This window comes from Zingiber officinale, chromosome 4B, assembly GCF_018446385.1.
Source record: "Zingiber officinale cultivar Zhangliang chromosome 4B, Zo_v1.1, whole genome shotgun sequence".
NCBI classification, from domain to species: Eukaryota; Viridiplantae; Streptophyta; class Magnoliopsida; order Zingiberales; family Zingiberaceae; genus Zingiber; species Zingiber officinale.
In genome coordinates, this window is record NC_055993.1 from 111,448,639 (window position 1) to 111,466,659 (window position 18,021).

At 39.4% G+C, this 18,021-nt stretch overlaps 1 protein-coding gene across 1 annotated transcript; it reads right to left on the reverse strand.

The window, feature by feature from the left end:
• Positions 1-2,107: 2,107 nt before the first annotated feature.
• On the reverse strand, positions 2,108-17,774 carry LOC121978536 (basic proline-rich protein-like). The gene is made up of 2 exons (XM_042530869.1): positions 16,909-17,774; positions 2,108-4,147 (listed from the first exon to the last, which is right to left on the reverse strand). Exons 1-2 carry the CDS (start codon positions 17,772-17,774, stop codon positions 2,770-2,772), a joined length of 2,244 nt encoding a protein of 747 aa, XP_042386803.1. The 3' UTR covers positions 2,108-2,769.
• Positions 17,775-18,021: the final 247 nt, after the last annotated feature.

Genomic DNA, 18,021 nt, shown 5'->3' on the forward strand with positions numbered 1-18,021 from the left:
CTAGAACATTGTAGTTACAACGTAGACTTATTCTATTCATATAATTGGCCGATCGATTTAGGATTTAATACGCTTGGCATGAGATATTAATACTAAATATTATATTAGAGGACAATTATATCAATTTATAGGTGGCTGATGAGAGCACTCTGCTTGATAAAAAAAAAAAATGAAAACAACCACTCATGTGATGATTCAAACCAAAAAAAAAAGGAGCCCTTGTTTCAATAGCCAGATGCATAATATACTAAATTTAATTAAAAATCTTTAGTTATTTTGTATCTATTCATAAGCTTCTCCTTTAGTACATTAATTTCACTACTACACGAAGGATTAATCTCTATAAGATGAGTTAATACATGAATTAACACAAACAATAATTGTCATTAAAGAATTAAATCTTAATTAAGTGATATAATTGTATGAAGGAGATTTAAGATGTGGATTGCAATTCAATAACCCGATCTATCAATATCAATGGACTATTAATGAATTATGAGCAATATGCGGATGTTCCCTGTAGGATTGGCTAGCTATAAAAAGGAGGAAATCAAAATCATTGGGCATGATCTTACTGATTTGTTGACTTTTTTCTTCCTTTGACTCTTCATCATTGAGACTAAGATCTAGTTGTTGCTAAAAGAGATATAATAGAATTATCCAAATTGACCGGATCAAATTACCAAATTAAATCATATTAGTAATTCTATTATATCTCTTTTAGTTGCCCACTCTTTTAGAAGATCATTTTGCCGGGAATTCATCCAGTGACAAGGAATAATGACTCTAGCATTGGATTCAGGTCAATCCTTCATATATCAATATATAATGTAGCCTTATATGGGATGATAACTAGATCCGATTAATGCATCCTTTAGTTTCACTTTGATGTATAGTAAAGCTTTCACTACATTCTATGATCCTATCACCGTTAAAATACCACTACATTTGAGCTAAATCTATATACTTAAAAGAAAAAAAATTCCTTGATGCACATTGATGTTTGAGAAATTACAGAGTTTGAATATATTTTTTCTAATTTTCCTTTCTGCATTTGTTTTTTTTTCAAATAAATAATGATGAATCAGATAACATCGAAACTGAGATAATTGATTCGACCTTTCAAAAATTTCTCATTGATCACCTGGATAAATCGAGGAAGTGCATATTCATCTTGACAACCAACAATCTGCTATCCAAACTATAGAGTTTGGATACATTTTTTTTTGTGTTTAATCTCCCTTTGTGTATTTGTTTCCTTTTCCCAAATAAATCAGTCATTTGGTTGTGAATCATTAACTATTATTCAAATAATAATCTAATGCAAATTTTTTATAGTAAATTAATTAAATTGTGCAAACACAGGTAACTCATTTTCAATGGGTTGGATTTGTTGTCAGACTCAAATTCAATCACTTGGCGTTTGATGGCATCGGCATTGGACAATTCTTAAAAGCCATCGGTGAGATTGCTTGCGGTTTGACTCATCCCTCTATCAATCCATGATCTGGTATAGTATAGTGATCCCATAGGTCATCCGAGTTGGTATGTGATGGGATGCTTGTCACATGAGGTCGCGGGGTCGAAACTCAGGGTAGTCGGGGAGTAAATCCCCGGTCCCTGTGCAACTCATCCCACCTGCCACATGCTCGCTCAGGATGTTATGATTTACCTCCCTCGTGATGGTCTTGGGTCGGGTGCGGCGGGAGCGCTGGGGCGAACGATTTCACTTTTTGTCACATGATCTGGTATAGTATAGAGAGATTATCTTGATATAATCGAGATAAATACTTTTGCTCAATAACTATTCCAAGAGACATTTAATCGATTCACCACATTTGAGGTCGTGGCTGCAATTCTATGGAAATGTCGAGCACAAGCAATCAGTGCCATAGGAGATGTTTGTCTCACTTTTACAGCCAATATTCGTCATTTATTATGCCAATCGACAAAGGCTGGTTACTATGAAAATTGTTTAGGTGCCTTAACAATCAAAGCAATTAGTGAGCAAATCATGAAAGCATCACTTGAAGAATTAGTAGGGCTCATTAGAGAAGAAGGTTTATCGACAAAGTTTAAACAGTGGGCTTCGGGAAACTGAGGTCACAAAGGCTCCCAAACTACGTACAAAGCGCCACACTCTCCCCACTCATGCCACCACCGGCTCCCAGAGTCTGGGCCTGCTCAACCTCACCGCTGGCCCCATCGATCGCCATCACCTTCGTCTCCTCTCGATTCACAGCTCATCCATCGTAGCTAAGGCAAACAGAAATTAAAGTATTTGACTGCTCTTCTCTAACGTCCACCAGAAAGCAAATCCCATTAAACTCCATGAAAGGCATTGGTGGTGGAGCTAAATTAAAGTGGCATCCTTTCGTCTTTCCAGACTGCGAGCGGCTGTTGTCACAATCTCCAAATCCTCCTTCCCTTCTACTTTGCTTATTCCCAACACAAGTTGACCAAAGCCAATGCAGAGAAAGGGAGGAGCCATGAATGCGAGATTAAATGGTCTCACGGAAGATGCAAGAGGGAAGAAGATGCATTTAAGCTGCTAACTGCCACCAAAAAATGTAGCACTTGCTGTTTGGCGCGAGAACTTATATTTATGATCTGCCTTCTACGGCCTTCGCAGTTGCACCGGCCAATTTGTCTCTGCCATTGTCACTAGATGGGGAAGCAGGGAGCACTGATCCTTCTAATGGTTTTGGCTTGTGTTGTTGGTGGAAGTGGGAGAAGGGAAGGGAAGAAGCTGAGGACGCCGCCTCTGGACTATGTGATCGCTTCTGGCGGGAGGTCTAGTGATGCGTTGGATGGTGGGCAGAGTAGTGATTGTGCTCGTAAAACCCGACGTGGCAGCCATGCCGTAGTTGGTCGAGGTAGTGGAGTTGGCCGAGGTGGAGGCGTTGGGGGAGGAGGTGGAGCTGGCGGTGGCATCGGTCGAGGAGTTGGAGGTGGCGGTGGAATTGGAGGAGGAGGTGGAGCTGGTGGTGGCGGTGACATTGGAAAAGGAGCAGGCGGAGGCCTGGGAGGAGGAGGTGGTGGCATTGGAGGTGGCGGTGGCTTTGGCGGAGGAGGTGGAGGTATTGGAGGAGTTGGCGGTGGCGGTGGCAATGGAGGAGGTGGTGGAGTTGGCGGCGGCATTGGAAAAGGAGCAGGCGGAGGCCTGGGAGGAGGTGGAGCAGGTGGTGGCATTGGAGGAGGCGGTGGCTTTGGAGGAGGAGGAGGAGTTGGCGGTGGAGGAGTTGGGGGTGGCGGTGGCTTTGGAGGAGGTGGCGGTGGAGGAGTTGGGGGTGGCGGTGGTTTTGGAGGTGGCGGTGGCATTGGAGGAGGAGGTGGAGGTATTGGAGGAGGGGTTGGCGGAGGAGTCGGGGGCGGAGGTGGTGGTGGTATTGGTGGAGGCATAGGTAGCCCCGGTGGAGTTGGCGGAGGCATGGGAGGAGGCGGTGGAGTTGGCGGAGGCATGGGAGGAGGTGGAGGCATGGGAGGAGGCGGTGGAGTTGGCGGTGGCGTTGGCGGAGGCATGGGAGGTGGTGGAGGGATGGGAGGAGGCGGTGGAGTTGGCGGTGGCGTTGGCGGAGGCATGGGAGGTGGTGGAGGGATGGGAGGAGGCGGTGGATTCGGAGGAGGTGGTGGAGTTAACGGCGGTGGCATGGGTGGAGGTGGTGGATTTGGCGACAGTGGCATGGGAGGTGGCATGGGAGGAGGTGGTGGATTTGGCGGCAGTGGCATGGGAGGAGGTGGTGGATTTGGCGGTGGCGGATTTGGAGGTGGAGGTGGAGTTGGCGGTGGCATTGGAGGAGGTGGCGGTGGTGTTGGAGGTGGCGGAGGCATTGGAGGAGGTGGAATCGGTGGAGCTACCGGTGGCGCTGGATTCGGAACCGCAGGCGGTGCTGGCGGAGGACTCGGCGGGATTGGTGGAGGAGGTGGAGGCATTGGTGTCGGGATCGGAGTTGGCGTCGCAGGCGGCGGTTTCGGCATGAGTGGCGGAGGTGGGATCGGTGTCAGCGTCGGTGGCGTTGGTGTTGGAGGTGGCGGCGGCGGCGGCGGCATTGGCGATGGGTCGGGCGGAGGAGGAGCTGGTGCCGAAAGCGGCTCAAGCGGTGGTTTCGGAGGAAGTGATGGTATAGGTGGAGACGCAAGAGGTGGACTCGGCAAGAGAAGTCATCACAAAATAGGCGATGGCCGGAAAGCGAAGGCAATCGGTGGTAGTGGAGGCGGCAGAAATAACGAGGATTCCCCTTCTCCGCATCTGAACAACGGTCCATGATCGACCAAACAATAACGATCATGATCCTCGTCAGTGTGCAATTATTAATGCAATGGGATTAGATTAGGCTGGCTAACAATAAGATCAGTACTATCTCTCTCTCTCTATCTGCACTGCGAGAGTTAGATAATCCAACTATATATCCGTATAAAGGATAACTATGTAAGGACAAAATATTGATTTATCTCTCGGCCGGTGATACTGATAGCTTGGATTTGCTCCAATTAGATAATCCAACTATATACCTGTTATTGGTGGGTTAGCGCTTCTTATCTTAAAAAAAATTTACAAAGTTAATTTCTTATCTGTTATTGGTGGGTTAGCGATTCTTATCTGTTATTGCTCCAATTAGACAATTCACTGTCTCAACACAAGTTAATTTCATTAATTTTATATCTTCTAATGTCTTATCTTAACAAAAATTTACAAAGTTTATCTCGGATCACACTTGATCAATTGAATACAATCTTATCCTAGATTATAAGAGATTATTTTTGAAATTAGAATATGTGACCACATGTCTTATTTTAAACTTTTTTAAAATCATAAAATTCTCTTTTGAAAAAATTTACAATTGGTGCAATTGACATCTAGTTAAGGTTAACCAAGTTTGAGTTAACTCAACTTGACTTTTGATATTTGATCAATATGTTAGTTGGATGGAGTGACACATCAAATAGGTCAAAATTGACAAAATACTTGATGATAGAGAATCAAAGTGGATCAATGGTAGATCGTGTTAGGACCAGTGTGAGCTAGAAAGGAATAAATAACTTCGATCGCTTCCATGATATTATGCAACGCATAAAACTTGAAGTGAAGCCACCGAATCAAAACGCAACACTAACACACTTGGTTTTACTTGATTTGCCTTCTCCTAAGACGACTATGTCCAAGGCCTAGTCCTAACGACTATCACTTCTAACTTTCTCCTTCTTGAAGATCTTCTAGAGGTGAAGAAGCCTCTTGTAACGACCCAACCCCTCGGCCCCTTGGGCGGTCACAATGGCGGCCCATTAGGCGGCCCCTTGGCGGTCCCTTGGGTGGCCCCACTGGCGGCCCCTTATGTCGTCGACCAACGACCCTCGGGCGTGTGCCGTTACTCACAAGGTCTTCCCACCCATGGTCAATGGATTTTTGCCTTCCCCAGGATTCGAACTCTAGACCTCCAGGATAAGTACTATAGTTTATGAATCCTTGTAGCCAAATGAGCGGCAAAAACTATCCTGGAGATCCAGGATTCATAAACTCTAGTACTTATCCTGGAGGTCTAGAGTTCGAATCTTGGGGAAGGTAAAAATTCACTGGCCAAGGGTGGGAAGACTTTGTGAGTAACGGCGCACGCCCGAGGGTTGTCGGTCGACGACATAAGAGGTCGCCAGTTGGACCGCCAGTGGGGCCGCCCAAGGGACCGCCAAGGGGCCGCCAAATGGGTCGCCAGTGTGGCTACCTAAGGGGCCGAGGGATCGGGTCGTTACACCTCTTATAATATTTTCACAGTAAATACAAGCAAAACAAAGATACAAATATAAATGAAAGTGAAAATAACTTTACAAGTGAAATCTTTACTTTAGATGGTTTCTCATTGTTTCGGATTGCCTTTTGATAGTGGGAAATACAACATCACTTTGTCTCCAAACCCTCAGGAACCGGCAGCTTCGATTTGCCTCAAAACCCTCTTTTATAAGTTGTTGTTTGAACTGAATTTTGCCTAGCAATTGATTGCTAGCCTTCATCAATCGATTGTTTCACTATAGTTCAATCGTTGACACCTGCAACAACTCTTTACAAGTAGTTTTTTGATTGCTAGCCACCAGTCAAACTAGCCAATTGATTTGGGAGTGTTTAGTTTGTTCGAATTGATTTAACAATCAATTGCTAACACCCAACAACCGATTGGTAGAATCATACGTGCAATCTAACTTGAGCCCGAGTGGGTCATTGTCAATTGTCGTGTCTCAAGTCCGAGTCAGATTAAATAGTGATTGAACACCGAAGTTCAAGCATGAGCCAGCTGACTATCGAAGCCTGAGCCCGAATGGGTTGTTGTGTATTGACTCTCGCGGGCCAAAACACCTCGAATGCTCAAGTTTGAGTGGGTTGCTAGGCACTTGCTTGAGCATCCTAAGTTCGAGTGAGTTCCCATGTGCTAACTCTCGTGCATGCCCGAGCACCCCAAACTTGATTTGCTCGAGTCCGAATGGGTTGCTAGACACTCGCTCGAGCACCCTGAGTTCCTATGAGTTCTTGTGTGCTGACTCTCGCGAATGCCCGAGCACCCCAAACTCGAGTAGCCCGAGTTCGAGTGGGTTACTAGGCACTCACTTGAGCACGCTATATCACCCCGAGAACCTCGAATCCATTTTCATTTGTCCAAACCTCCTGACCTTAAATTCTAGGTTTAGGATTTGTAATTCAATTTATACTACCTAGCAATCAATTGTTAGTCCTATTTTAGCCTTTTAAGGTTGAATTCTCATCTTACTTTTATTCAGTTGACCTCAACCTATTAGGTCTTTCTTTGTCTAACATCCGGTACCTACCGATATTTTCATTGCCTAACATCCGGTCAATCCTGACCTATCAAGACTTCATGTGCTTAAAATTCGATCACCTTTGACCTACCAGTACTTTCTTAGTCCATGCTAAACATCCAATCTTTTTTGACATGTTTGGACTTCCACACTCACCTAACATCTAGACCTCTATGACCTATTAGCACTTTCACAGTCACCTAACATTCGGTCCTCCATAACATGTTAAGACTTTTCATACTTACCTAACATTCATTTCTTGACCTGTTAGGGCTTTCATTCACATGTCAAGTATCCGATTTTCCATGATCCACATGGTCTACATCTATCTTATGCCAAGTGTTCGGTCAACCTTAATTGACTTGGACTTCACTTCTTATGCCAATTGTCTGATCCTCCATGACCGACTTATACTTTTCTCTTGTCAACTTCATGTTGGACTTCTGATCACCAAATGTTCTATCAATCGCGATCCGCTCGGACTTTTCGTCTCGTGCCAACTCCCTATTCAACTTTCAATCATCAAGTGTTTAGTCAACCATGACCCACTTGTACTTTCCATATCTTATCAAAGATCTAGTCAACTTTTACCTACTTGACTCTTCACTCAACCAACATAATATATTGATCGACTGTTAAGTATCCAATCAACATTTACCTACTTGACATCTCACTTGATCAACTAACATATTAATCAAATATTGAATCTCCAACTTGAATCAACTCAAGCTTGGTACTTGGTCAACCTTGCCTAGAGGTCATAGCACTAACAGACCAGAAACTTAATATGAGAAATGAAATCCAAGTATGTCATGAAGGACTGGGCACTTGGCATAAAATGTGAAGCCCAAGTCTGTTAAGATTGATCAAACACTTAACATATGGATGAAAACTCTAACAAGTCAGGGAGGACTGAATATTATGCAAGTATGGAGAGTTCTAACAAGTCATGAAGGACCAAATATTAGGTGAGTGCAGAGTCTAAGTAGGTTAAGGAATACTAGATATTTGACATTGGAGAAGTCTTGATATGCCAAGGGTGAGTGGATCTTGGGCACGTAAAGTCCTAGCAAGTTAAGAAAGACACGATGTTTGCCATTAGAGAAGTCTTGATATGTCAAGGGTGACTGGATCCTAGGCATGTAAAGCCCTAGCAGGTGAAGAAAGATAGGATGTTTGGCATTGGAGAAGTCTTAGCAAATCAAGAGTAACTGAATGCTAGGTGGGTGATTTCCTAGCAAGTCAATATAATCAGATGCTAGATAATGAAAAATCTTAGTAAGTCAAGGTTGATCAGATGTTAGACAAAGAAAATCCTAGTAAGTTGAGACTAACTGGATATCAGACAAAACTCAAAATTCAACTTTTGACAAAGCTAAAAGAAGAGTATCAATTGATTGATATGTATCGATCGACCAATGACTCTAAATTTTGAATTTGGGATTAAGATGTTTTTTAGGGTTTGTTATAGTAACTAGGTTGTTATAGGAATTAATATTGCTACAAAAACTAGAGCTTCTATAGTAATATTGGTTGCGTACCAATCCATTGATGAGGTTTAGTTGTTGACTGATGACACTATAGCAACAAACAAAATGTTTAGAAATTGATTGGAAACTCAACTAGTTGCATATCAATAGATTGATAAAATTTATCAATCGATTGGTTGTGGTAAAAAATGAGTTAGAAAGATCCGTTTTACAGGTACCATGGTTGAATTCAACAAGACAGTCATCAAATTGATGGAATCTGACAATTGACTACAAGGTAGAAACCAACCCAACAATAACCCTATAAAAGAGTGTTTCAAGGAAGATTGGCTACACTAGTTCTTAATGGGTTGAACACAAAGTGCTACTACATTTCCTACCATCAAATGACAATCCAAAGCAACAAGAAAATATATAAAGTTAAGTACTCATTAATAAAGTTATTTTACTTTCATTTGTATTTATATTTTGGCTTCTTACTGTATTGTTTGTAAAAAATAAGTTATAAGAAATTTCTGTCTCCGGAAGATATCTAAGAAGGAGAAGGTTAGTTGTGATAGTTTGTTAGAACTAAACCTTGGATGTAGCAATTTTGGGAGGTTGTAAACCAAATAAAATCTACTGAGTTTGTGTTGTGCTACCGATCTCATTTCAAGTTTCCACTCCACAAATCGAATCGATGCAAAAGGAGTTATTTCCCTTCTCCTCTAGTTCACACCGGTTCCAACATGTACTGTGCACATATATATATATATATATATTTAAAAGGATAATAAAACCATGACAGTCACTTAAATCAATAATATTGTATCATTCATGTTACTTAACCAGTCCTCTACTTGTCCTTATCTAATAAATCTAATATGCAATTTGTATCATATATATTTGTTTGTATTTCTATATGATTAAATGATGAGTCATTCAAGTCAAGACTTTCTATATCTACATCAATGCATAGTAATCCATATTATTTGAATGATCCTCCTCTAAATCCTCAAAGATCGTATCTTTATCCTCCTCCATAGCTAAATAAAATATATTTTCTTCAAATTTAGTCTCATCATCATATTCATCCTCCTCCATGAGGTTGAAAGACATTTTCTCATCCTCTCAATATGCATTGTTAAGGATAAATTCTCAAATTATGTCTTGTTTACAATATGCTTCATTTTATGACTGTGGCTAATTAATTGTTTCTATGGTTGTAGTTCACGTAGAGGATGAATAACAAAAATCATCTCGCTCACTCGCTTGAGACTATTAATATATGATGATATTTCAACAAAAATTACTCTAAAATACGTAGGACAATAATAACACTTGTTAGATAAATGGGACATATATGAAATTTGATGGGTTGGGATCTATGTAGCAATTTTCATAAAACTATTAATAGGTCTAAACTTGTCCAAATTTGTCAAATGAAGGCTTAGAACCACATAATAAGTAGCAAGGATTACAATAGAGGGTTCATCTGTGAAATTTAACTAGTTTCCTTTGGTCCATATAAAAATTTTGAACAAAATTAATATGCAACTTAAGGGTGTATTTGGTTTGCGCGTTTTTCATTTTTATTTTTTAAAAATTATACATTTTCTGAAAAATAAAAAATAACTTTTAGACATTCTCTATTTTTCCATAAAATATTATATATTTTTTTAGAAAATAGATGTGAAAAATATAAATCAAACATCATTTTTTTTAAAAAAAATATACATTTTTTAAAAATAAAAAACGTTCAAACTGAACGTACCCTAAATTTCCTAAAATTAAAATTGTAAATGAAGGTATATAATAGCTCAACATGTTTTGAGCGGTACAACAAAGGCCTTGACTGTGGAATTTGATCGATTTAAGTTTATATAACAATTTTGACCAGATCTGTTATACTAAGCATAATATAATAATCATAGTTGTAATTTGAGGTGGATGGGGGAGGATTGGGGTCTATGTAATCATTTTAATAAAAATATTATATAAATATAAATTTGTCTAAAATTGTTAAGTAAAGACACAAAGTGACTCAATAAAATGAGGCATAAAATAAACTTAGATGGTGTTTGATTTAGAGATTCGAGAATGAAAGAATGGATTCATTTTCAAATTTTATATTTGGTTGATGGGAATGGAATCAAGATTTTAGAATGAAACCCAAAAATTTGGGTATGGATGAAACTCACCCCTTCCCTTGGGTTTTGATGGAATGGGAATAAGAATTAAGTTTTGGACAAAAATATCCTTAATATTTGTTTAATTTTTCTTTCATTTCACTCTCTCTCTTTGTTCTCTCTCAGCATATTTTCTCTCTCCTTACTTTCTCTCACCACATATTCTCTACCATTTTCTCTTTGTATTCTCTCTCATTACACACATACTCTCTCTCATTATTTTCTCTCTCTTCATTTTCTCCTCATTTTTCATCATACTTTCTCTCTTATCATTCTTTCTCTCTCCTCAATCTCTCTTACCATACTCTCTCTCCATATTTTATCTCATCACACTTTCTCTCTCTTCATTCTCTTCCATCACATTCTCTCTCTTCATTCTCTTCCATCACATTCTCTCTCCTCATTCTCTCTCATCACACATTCTCTACCATTTTCTCTCTGTATTCTCTCTCATCACACTCTTTCTCTCATTATTCTCTCTCTTCATTCCCTCTTCATTTTTTCATCATACTTTCTCTCTCATCATAATTTCTCTCTCCTCAATCTCTCTTACCAGACTCTCTCTCCATATTTTTTCTCATCACACTTTCTCTCTCTTCATTTTTTCCATCATACTTTCTCTCTCATCATATTTTCTCTCTTCAATTTCTCATTCTCTCATCATACTTTCTCTCTCTTCATTTTTTCCCATCACTCTTTCTCTCTCAACACATTTTCTCTCTCAACATACTTTTTCTCTTCTCAATCTCTCCTATCACGCTCTCTCTCCTCATTTTCTCTCATCACACTTTCCCTCTCTTCATTTTTTTTCCATCACACTTTCTCTCTCATCATTCTCTCTCATCATATGTTTCTCTCACATTCAATTTTATCTTTCATCTAATTTTTTCTCTTATTTTCCTCTAAGGATAAAAAAGGAAATTTAAGTTCATTCTGATTGAAAATATTCAACTAACCAAACATTATTTTTAGAAATGATACCCAAGTTCATACCCATTCTCATTCCACAATACTATGATACTCATTCCCATTCCGATTCCTAGAAGAGAATCAAACGCCATCTCAATAAGCTCCACGTATAGAGCTCAACAATGTGCTCTGGACTGTTCTGAGATAATAGTGTATTAATCACTCTAATGGATAATCAAAAAATTTAAAGTTTGAATCTTAACCACTATGTATTATAAACGAAATTTCTCATAATGTGAAATGGGCCTAAAAATACTGGCCGTCTGAATGAAATTTCATAAGTACTTTTCGATTTATTCTGATGACTAGAAAACAAGTTTTCATAGGATTGAATTGATCATCATAAAATCAATTGATTCAAAGTGTTGGATACATAGTGTCAACTATTTAAAAAAAAAAACAAAAAACAATGTTCTCTAAAGTATCCAAAATTTACTTGCAGAAGTGAATTTTGGATAGTTTAGATCTGTATATTAATTTTGATTGAATAGGCTTCAAGGAACCAACAAAAAAGTTCATTGGTGGAATTTAGATGAATAATAATCAAAGAAGAACGATAAATTAAGATAGAGATACAATAGCTCAAAGAAGTAAAGAGAAGTTTGATGACATCCCAAGGAGACAAATGAAGTTCGTAGGGAGATAAAATGACATTTGCAACTTAGAACGAAAGATAAGTAGGTTAGAAGTAGTGTTGGTATGAGATTTATTTGGGTTTGGATCAGGCCGTCTCAATCATTTTAGAGGTTCTTAGATCTTAATATATATATTTTTAAAAAATTAATATTAATTTCTAAGAGGTAGATACATTTCTATATACAAATTTAATTTTTTAATTTTTGAGATGAAAAATATTGATTAATTTTTTATATTTAATTTTTGATAATATTTTTTAATTAATAAAATTATTATTTTTTTGGAGTGTAAGTAAGATTTTTATTATTTTATTTCAATTTGATGATCGTTTGAAATTTAACATTATTATCTATATAAATATATAAAAAAATAACAAACAAATATTAACTTTTATTTAAACTAATTAAAATTAAGATCTAACAAATTATCCAAATTAAAATATATATTCTCAAATATTAAAGAACAATAAACATGATGAGGAGAAGGAATCTCTTGTTCCGACAATTGAATTGAGGTTATAAAGAAAGCATAGGAAGAAGAGGAATTCGTCAGCTGTTTCTAGATTCAAATAAAAATAAATTTTTTAAAATCAAAACTAAACTCAATATATTTTTTACCATAACCTTAACTCTTGTTTAAATAACTTAAAAAATAAGAAAAAAATCGCAACAGATAAAAAAAATTCATTTTAAAAAAGATAAAATCTAAACTAATTTTAGAAAAGAAAATTAATATTAAAAATTTTAAATAAATAAAAGAAAAAAATTAAATGACTAAATGTAGAGTTCAACAAAAGACATAGTATACACACTCATTTGAGGGGGCGCGAGATAACTGTGTCGACTACTAGAAAGGCAATTCTATCTCATTCGAACTCTAAATAGAGTGCAATCGAGGAGGGGGTCATGGGTTGGTCATCTTTCTTGTCAGTATTCTCAATTGTCCTTCAAGACCCAAAAGGGAGACAGGCTGGCAGTCTCGTTTTCTTCTTGTCATAGCTCATAGGGAAGCATATCCGTATCGGAAGATCTAATTGGTCGTACTACTGGATGCTCTTATATCAGACACTTCGGATTAAAAAGAACTCATCCTCAAATTTATAATTATATCAGGTGGTAGTTTAGAAGGAAAATCTTGTGGTATCAAATCAATAAAATCTACTAACAGTTATTGTACTTCTGTTGATAAATCTGTAGGGGAGGATCATGCGACCGACTATAAGGGGGGTTTGGATAGACGGCGCCCCCAAATCGATTACTTCCTATGTATTTGTTAGTGCGCAAGCGGAAATACAATAACAAATATAAATACGAATACAAACATAAACAAGAAAGAAATGCAAACCAATACACGTCGATGTAACGTGGTTCAGAGATAACTTGCTCATACTCCATGACTGTCCGTAAGGTGGACGATCCCTCAATCCGTCGGTGGATTAGCCCCCGGCAAACTCCGACTATCTCAAGCCGCTCCTTGTGGGTGGAGAAACCTCACCACAAACTCACCAAGACCTCTTGGATTACACAAGCACTTGAGAACTCTTGTGACTACTAATTAGGCTTTAACCAAGTCTAATTTCGTCACCTTGGTCGGTCATCCCAAGCTCCTTCTTATAAAGCTTGGAAGAAAATAGCGCTGTTGTTTTACCGTTACCAGTCGACTGGTCCTTGCACCAGTCGACTGGTCCTTGCACCAGTTGACTGGTGCCAACCTAACGACTCTCTACCAGTCGACTGGTCCATGAACCAGTCAACTTATCCCAATCATTTCGGGCACAGAAGTTCTTTGTGCTCACCACCAGTCGACTGATCCAGTACCAGTCGACTGATCCAGTACCAGTCGACTGGTGCAATATTAAATCTAGAGTTCCCCTTCCCGAGTACATTTATCTCGCACTCGGACCCTCACGACTCACTTGACTCTTCTTTGCAGCTTTGACCTCTTGCCTTCAAGCCTACTTCCTTTGGCTCTCGTCCCTCAGATGCATCCAAGCTCGCGGCTCGTCCCCAATGTCATCCTTCGCGTATGCCTTGAAGTCGTTTCCCTCATTCCTTGTCCTTACTACATTGTCCATGGTCCCTCGGATGCTCCATCTTTCATCGGACCTAAAGCCATCAAGCTGAGTCATATGTGTATCCTGCAAACCTGCACACTCACATACACATATCAAATAACAAGAGTAAACCTAACTTAAACCTTTTACCCAAATATTAAAACACATGGTTGCACGGACCATTGGGATTGCTCCAACAATCTCCCCCTTTTTAATGTTTGGCAATACGTTTAAGTTAGGAAAAACATATAGCAAATAAACATGCTAAAAAGAAACAATGGACTTACGTTGCCAAGGCTACACACTTGGACTTACACCGCCGAATGGACTTATGTTGCCAAGGCTACACACTTGGACTTATACCGCCGAATGGACTTACGTTGCCAAGGATACACACTTAGATTTACACCGCCGAATGGACTTATGTTGTCAAGGCTACACACTTGGACTTACACTGCCGAAATAAAATACAAACATGCATTGGAACATATCCTAAGGCTCCCCCTACACCTGAGCTCCCTAATAAAGTAGGATTTTCCTATAAGAATATTTAAGAACCTATCACATGGCTACCCCTACGCAAAAACACTTAAGGTTTTCCCAACTAAACCTTACTTCTCCCCCTTTGCCTAACATTCAAAAAACTCTCCGACAATATCCCAATTGTTGCAAAATTTTCGTCCAAACTGACCCTAAACTTATGTATTTATCCCTCATGGATCTCATACATCTAAATGAGTTGACATGATCAAGAACAGTGCTGAAAAACACTATCAAGCTGGTATCAGTCGACTACCTCTTGGTACCAGTCGACTGCCCATATTGAAATCAACACACAGAAACATTCTGTGTTTGAAATCTACTGTTACCAGTCGACTGGTATCTGTACCAGTCGACTGGTACCCTATTTCTGAAAAAAATTAGTCTTTTCTTACCAACTTCATAAATGCACCAGAAATTCCACAGACCTCCAAAATTTTCTAAATTTTGTGGAGAGGTCTATTTTACAAGTGTCTACTTGGAAAAAATACATTACAAAATGTATCTATCACCAATCCCAAGATTGACATAAAATTCAAAACTAACTAAATAGTTCAATTGAACATTGATCTAAAGTCCTAGTTTTGGCTTTCTCTTGATGTATTTGCCCATACCAATCCATAATACATCCCTAGCATTGGTTTATATGACATCTGTACATCCAAAATCAATTATCATGCTATATGACTCCAAATGTCATATTTCTTGCATGAAACACAAACCAATTGTGTCAAATTCCTAAGTTTGGACTCAAGCCCGTCTCCAAACCACTTGGCACATTTCATGACCCAACTTAAACTCCCAAGTAGTACCCACTTGAGATCCATTTGTCATGGGTCCCAACTTAACTCTTAGAGCTCCCCCTAGAGCTTATAGCCTTAGCCACCTCCCTAAGTGACTCATCCACAATCGTCATTTATTTCCTGGTTTAGAGATTAGGACAACATTTGCTAGTCAGCTAGGAAATTGTACCTCCCGAATGTAGCCTGCTTCCATAGTTTGTCTGCCTCCTCCTTGATGATCTGGTTTTGGTCAGCTCCAAAATCTCTTTTCTTTTGCTTGACAGGTCAGACATCTGGATAAACATGTAATGAACGTTCCATCACAAGGGGGGAGGCACCTGTAACTTCCTTGGGGGTCCATGCAAACACATCGTTGTTCCGCACCAAACATTGTATCAGCTCGGTCTTGAGTGGAAGGTCCAAATCGGCAGCCACATAAGTCACAGCTTCTGGTCGCTCGACCTATATTTGTATCTCTTCTTTTTCTTCATATATCGGACCAGGCGATCTTTCATGAATAGTATTGACTTCCATTCTCTGAGCTTTACGAGCAGCATTGGCTTCCGTCCAAATGATTTCCACATAACACTTTCGCGCTAGTAATTGATCTCCACGGACTTCTCTAACTTGATCATCAACAGGGAATTTCACCTTCTGACAAAAAAATAGAAACGACTGCCCGAAACTCGTTCAAGGCCGGTCGACCCAATATGACATTGTAAGCAGAAGGCGCATCTACCACCATGAAATAGGATCTTCTGATCCTCATTAGGGGTTCCTCCCCTAAAGATATAACCAACATTATTTAGCTGAGCGGTTGTATTTCATTGCACGTGAAACCATATAGAGGAGTCACCATAGGTTGAAGTTCACTTGGATCTATCTATAGTTGATCAAAAACTTTTTTGAAAATGATATTAACAGAACTACCGGTGTCAATGAAAGTACGAGAAATATTGTAATTAGCTATAATAGCTTTAATTATTTATGCATCATCATGGGGTACTTCTACCCCTTCCAGATCTCTGGGACCAAAACTAATCTCCGGTCCTTCTGCCCTGTCCTGGCTACATCCTACTGCATGAATCTGTAATCGTCGGGCATGTAATTTTCTCGCCCGATTTGAATCTCCATCGGTAGAACCCATTATCATATTGATATTACCTCGGGTGGCATTGTTATGATTCTCTTGTTGCTGAGCAGTTGTTATCTTGGGTTGTATTTGTTCAGGTGCTCGAGGTGGCTCATCCGGTAATTGTAATACTCCTGACTGTGGTTCAATTGCCCGATATTCTAGCTTGAGCGGGCTACCTTATCTCGGGTATGACTACCAGTTGGGAGATCGTTTACGATACCAGGCATTATTTGTCCTCTGGTTCTTTAGGGCCAAACAATTCTCTATATAATGAGTTCCTGACATATGATATGTACACCACCTTCTTGGGATTTCTTGTGGCACCCCCACATACTACACTGCTTGAGGTTTGAGTTCAGGTTGACAATGTGGAGGAGGAGTTGCACGAAGTCCCCTAGGTAGATGAACAGGAGCTGTGGACCGGCCATTAGTTGGAATCGAGACAGGTACAACATTCTCCTTCTTGCGAGCTGTTTGAGCATCTTCAACATTAATAAATTTAGTAGCTCGCTCAATTAATAAATCAAAATTAGTTGGAGGATTCCATACTAGGTCCTTGAAGAAATCATTATCATTGAGCCCTTGAGAAAAAACACTCACCAAAATTTCAGTGGTGACATTAGGGACATCAACGGCTAGTTGATTAAACCATTTAATATAAGCTCTAATGCTTTCCTTGGACCCCTGCTTGATAGAGAAAAGACTCCAAGGAGTTTTATGATATCTTCTATTACTAGAAAAATGATGAAGAAACACTCTACGAAAATCTTTGAAGCGCCGGATAGATTTTTCTGGTAATCTTTTGAACCATCTTTGAGCCGCTCCTCCAAGAGTAGTAAGGAACATTCGACACTTAACCCCATCAGAAAACTGTTGTAGTAGAGCCACACTCTCAAATTTGGAAAGATGATCTTCCGGATCAGTAGTTCCAGAGTATTCTCTAATATTGAGATTCTGATAATGTTTTGGCAATGGGTCGTCAAGAATCCTTTGAGCAAATGGTGTAACAATTCTCTCGAGGGAGCTGTCACTGACCACCATCTTCCCCTTGCATTTTTCTTTCACAGGTGCTTCACCGGAAGACTCTTGGAGCACCGGTCTTCGTCCTCCTTGCTCTATAGGTGTACGAAAAAAAAGCTCGGGGTGGCGAGTAGGAGAACCAGGATCAGGGGTTATGTAAGCAAGACCCTCTTCTTCCATACCTCTATTTTTTCGATGGTCAGTGGTCAAAATTGTAGGATTTATAACTGTGGGCAAAGTACCTCCCGTATTCGCTTATTGTTATTGTTGTAACGCTTTTTGCACCCTTGCACTGATGAGCCTCTCCAATTCCTCCTGAGTTAAAGTAATGGTTGTCAGTTTTCCTATGTCCTCCATCACGTAGTCTCAAATTCAGGTGGAGATTCCCACAGACGACGTCAAATTTGATCCTATCTGAAAGCTTGAC

What these genes read in the sequence shown, in the direction of transcription:
- LOC121978536 (XM_042530869.1), bottom strand. Translation starts at nt 17,774, where the DNA reads ATGGAAGAAGAGGGTCTTGCTTACATAACCCCTGATCCTGGTTCTCCT. An exon ending in CTCAAACCTCAAGCAGTGTA is followed by an intron (nt 4,148 to 16,908) that starts GTATGTGGGGGT and finishes TCTCTTGCCGAG; the next exon opens with TCCACCTCTTGCGTCTCCAC.